Below are 3,613 nucleotides of genomic sequence, written 5' to 3' on the forward strand. Positions count from 1 at the left end.
TGGATGGATGGATGGATGGATGGATGGATGGATGGATGGGTGGATGGATGGATGGATGGCTGGATGGATGGATGGGTGGATGGATGGATGGATGGGTGGATGGATGGATGGATGGATGGATGGATGGATGATGGATGGATGGATGGGTTAAGTGCCTTTCTGGTGAGCAGATTGTTGTGTGTTTGGGACTCATAATGGTCTTGTACTTCTTGTTTGCTGACAGAAATACAGGATGTATTTTGGTTTTGTGCTATAAATAGTTGTTTCATGAGAAATCTGTCATTACAAAGCTCTTCAGAGAGTCACCCAAATGAATGGACAGTAACGAGGCAGGGGTGGGGGACAAGGGACATACCAATTGGTCTCAGGCTGTAAATAATCTCTTTATTCAAACAAATCTGGGCCATGGTAATTATTTTCCAGTGGATACAAAGGGGATGAACAGAATAGGAGGTAGAGTGGGGCAGGTGTGGGTGGGCTGCCTTGTTAACAACATTCTCTGAAATTATGTTTAGCATTTTCTGTGTCTCTGTTTATATCAAATATACTTAGAGGCAGAAGCGCCATTCATTCAGTTATTGTTAAAGCATTTACTTCACTGGTTCATTTAAATACTACCAAGACCACTGTGAGGGGGGATGGGTCAGGGTGGGTCACTGAACTTTTAGTTATTTTTATCTTCAGATAAAACACCCAGATCTCATTTTTTCCTCAAACATGTTCATCATGGTTCTGATTTTAGAAAAACTTTACACTTAAACTTTCAGCTGAGCTAAAATAGTAAATATAAACAGTTGTGTTTTTGTGTGTGGATGAAATGGTTTTGAAATGAATTTGAACACAATTGATGAATATTTAACAGCTGTATCATTCAACTGTTAATTCCACTGTGTTTTTCGCTGCAGGGGACTCTCCAGGCTCTGTGACTTTTGACATCCTGAAGGAGGATTCTGCAGTGGTGGAACAGGCAAATGTTTGGATCTTCCTAAAGATGACAAGGATGAATCGGGTTAAAGGCAAAGTGATGCTGCGGTTGCTGCAGACTCATCAAGATGCACTTTCAGATGAACAATGTATTTCAGAGAAGATGGTAGATACCCATCGCAGTGGCTGGCACACGCTTGTCATCACTGGCAGTGTTCAGGCGCTGTTGAAAGGTGGCAGCAGTTTGCTCAGCCTTCGAGTTTCTTGTCCACTATGCACTGAGGTTGGAGTTGTGCCCATCCTGGCACCTGCCAATGACAAGAAACTGATGAGAAGGGATCAGTCTCACCGACCCTTCCTGATGGTGATGCTTCAAGCTGAAGAAGAGTCTCAGCGGCGAGTCAAGCGAGGTCTGGAGTGCAATGGGAAGGTCCATGTCTGCTGCAAACGACAATTTTATGTGAACTTCAAAGATATTGGCTGGAGTGACTGGATTATAGCTCCATCTGGGTACCACGCCAACTACTGCGAGGGCGACTGTCCCAACCATGTGGCGAGTATCAGTAGCTCATCGCTCTCCTTCCACTCAGCAGTGATCAACCATTACCGCATGAGGGGCTATGGACCCTTCCAAAATACCAAGTCCTGCTGTGTGCCAACGAGGCTTCGGGCCATGTCCATGCTCTACTACAACGAGGAGCAGAAGATAATCAAGAAGGATGTCCAGAACATGATTGTGGATGACTGTGGCTGCTCATGAAAGGCTTCTCAAGAGACTAAAAATCACTGAAAACAACTAGCTGCTTTCAAGGAAACTTCCCACCAGCCCTTTAAAGTCCTGAGTTCTTATTGACCTGATGCTTCTCCACATGATAAGAAAACAGTTATGCAACAGACCCCGCTAACAGGTCCGAACCTGTCATCTATTCAATAGAACAGGCTTATTCGGAGGTCCCCAACCCTGGTCCCTGTGGCCCATTGTCCTGCATATTTTAGCCATTTCTCTGCTAAACCCTAACCTTAACCCTACTTAGAATACCAACAAGTTTAAGAGAATCCAAACCCTGTCCAGCAGGTCAATATGTGGACCACAAGGATCTGGTTAGGAAGCTTTCAGCTAACTGTTCAGCAGACTCAGTAAATTTTGTATTGGTTCTTGAAAGCCTGTTTATCACAAATTAGTTCCTCTGAAAGGTCAAACGTGTGTCAAATATCTTTGTTGTTGAGATACTTGAATAAAATATGTTTATCCTGCTGCTGGAGCCAAACATCATCATCATCATCTTTATTAAATAAGGAGGTGAAGATGTGAATGCAGTGATGAATCTTAGCAATGGTTTCTCTCGGTTTTAGGAGAGGAGATTCAGGTGGAAACCAAAGACAAGCCTGATGATGAAAGTTTGGTTCATCTTTCTGAGACCCTCATGAACTATGAACAAAAAAACTAAAAAAAATTAGTTATGTTTTTTTGTTTTAGTATTAAATAGTTGGTCAATACTTGATCATGTGTTTGTTTCTTTTAAAGATTGTTTTATACAATGAGACAAACTGTTATTAATGTCTATAGCATCACATTGTCAGATAAAGCATCTGACTGTTCCCTGAGTCTTCACTCAGCTTCTGTCCATTTCAGAGATTACATTGGGTCTGAGCTACTTTTTCATGTCCACAAAGACAGGAACCTGACTCAGGTTTTTGTTTGCAGGTAAAAAAAAAGGGGTCATTAATATTCAATTTGTTGTGGTTAATGTCCCTATTTCCAACAACTAGAAAGTGAGAGAAAAAGTACACCCTATCCCACTGAAATCTTCCTAATTCTACCCCTTTTACAAGAACTGCCAGCTCATTTAGTCTCTAAACTGCACCCACGTCTAATGTTATCAAGTGCTTCAATGGTCATTTGGAAAGGTTCAGATGGAAATGATTATTAAAGAGGACATATTGTGGAGGTCAAAATCCACTTTTGATGTGAACTTGGAGTCTGCAGAAAATTTGAATTTAGTCTCTCCTGGGGCTGGACTTGTTCAGTTCTCTCTATTTTCTATGACATTTTCTGAACTATTATAACAAATTATTTGTGACAGAACTGCCAAATAGGTTCTGGATTTACCAAGTACAATTTGGTGGTCTTCATTCTCCTCTGGTTCTGGCTCAGATGCTGGCTCCAACATGTAAGGCTGAATGGACAAGTCTTTTGTTTTTAATTAAATTGTAAAGAAACCATTTCTGCACAGCTAGAAAACTGTAACCACCTCTCTCAAACTGGAATGGACTGGTCTGGGAGCTGGAGGAGGAGGGGTCTGAAGCGCCCCTAAAGGAACAGTATTTAAACGAGTTGCTTTGAGACACACCTCAGGAAATGGGTGAAAGAGGAGCTGGTAAAGTTAGAATAAAGAGGAATTTAGACCAAAGCTTTGTAGTTCCATTTTATGGACTCAAACTGAATGATTTTAATGTGAAAATGAAGGATTTAAAAGAAACACATGTCCACTTTTAGGGACTAATTAAAGAACTCAGAATCTAGTTTTTGAGAAGCATTTCACACTGAGCTTTTCAGGTGTTTTTTGTAATATTTGTACTTGTCCAGTGAATTGATTATATTTGTTACAATAAACTAGAAACACTTTTGTACAGAACAATCTGAAAATTGTTATTTGGTAGAAATCCATTAATAGAACAAAGGAACTAT

General features: G+C 40.8%; 1 protein-coding gene across 1 annotated transcript in view; it reads left to right on the top strand.

Moving 5' to 3' along the window:
• The window catches only part of LOC106535480 (inhibin beta A chain), a 6,646-nt gene extending 4,665 nt beyond the window's left edge, over positions 1-1,981 (top strand). Inside the window, exon 2 of the mRNA XM_014032489.1 lies at positions 906-1,981. Within this exon, the coding sequence (XP_013887943.1) occupies positions 906-1,684 (779 nt within the window). The 3' untranslated portion in view covers positions 1,685-1,981. The remainder of the gene's footprint in view (positions 1-905) is intronic.
• The last annotated feature ends 1,632 nt before the right edge of the window (positions 1,982-3,613 follow it).

The sequence above is a fragment of the Austrofundulus limnaeus genome, unplaced genomic scaffold (assembly GCF_001266775.1).
Source record: "Austrofundulus limnaeus strain Quisiro unplaced genomic scaffold, Austrofundulus_limnaeus-1.0 Scaffold1466, whole genome shotgun sequence".
Lineage (NCBI taxonomy): Eukaryota > Metazoa > Chordata > Actinopteri > Cyprinodontiformes > Rivulidae > Austrofundulus > Austrofundulus limnaeus.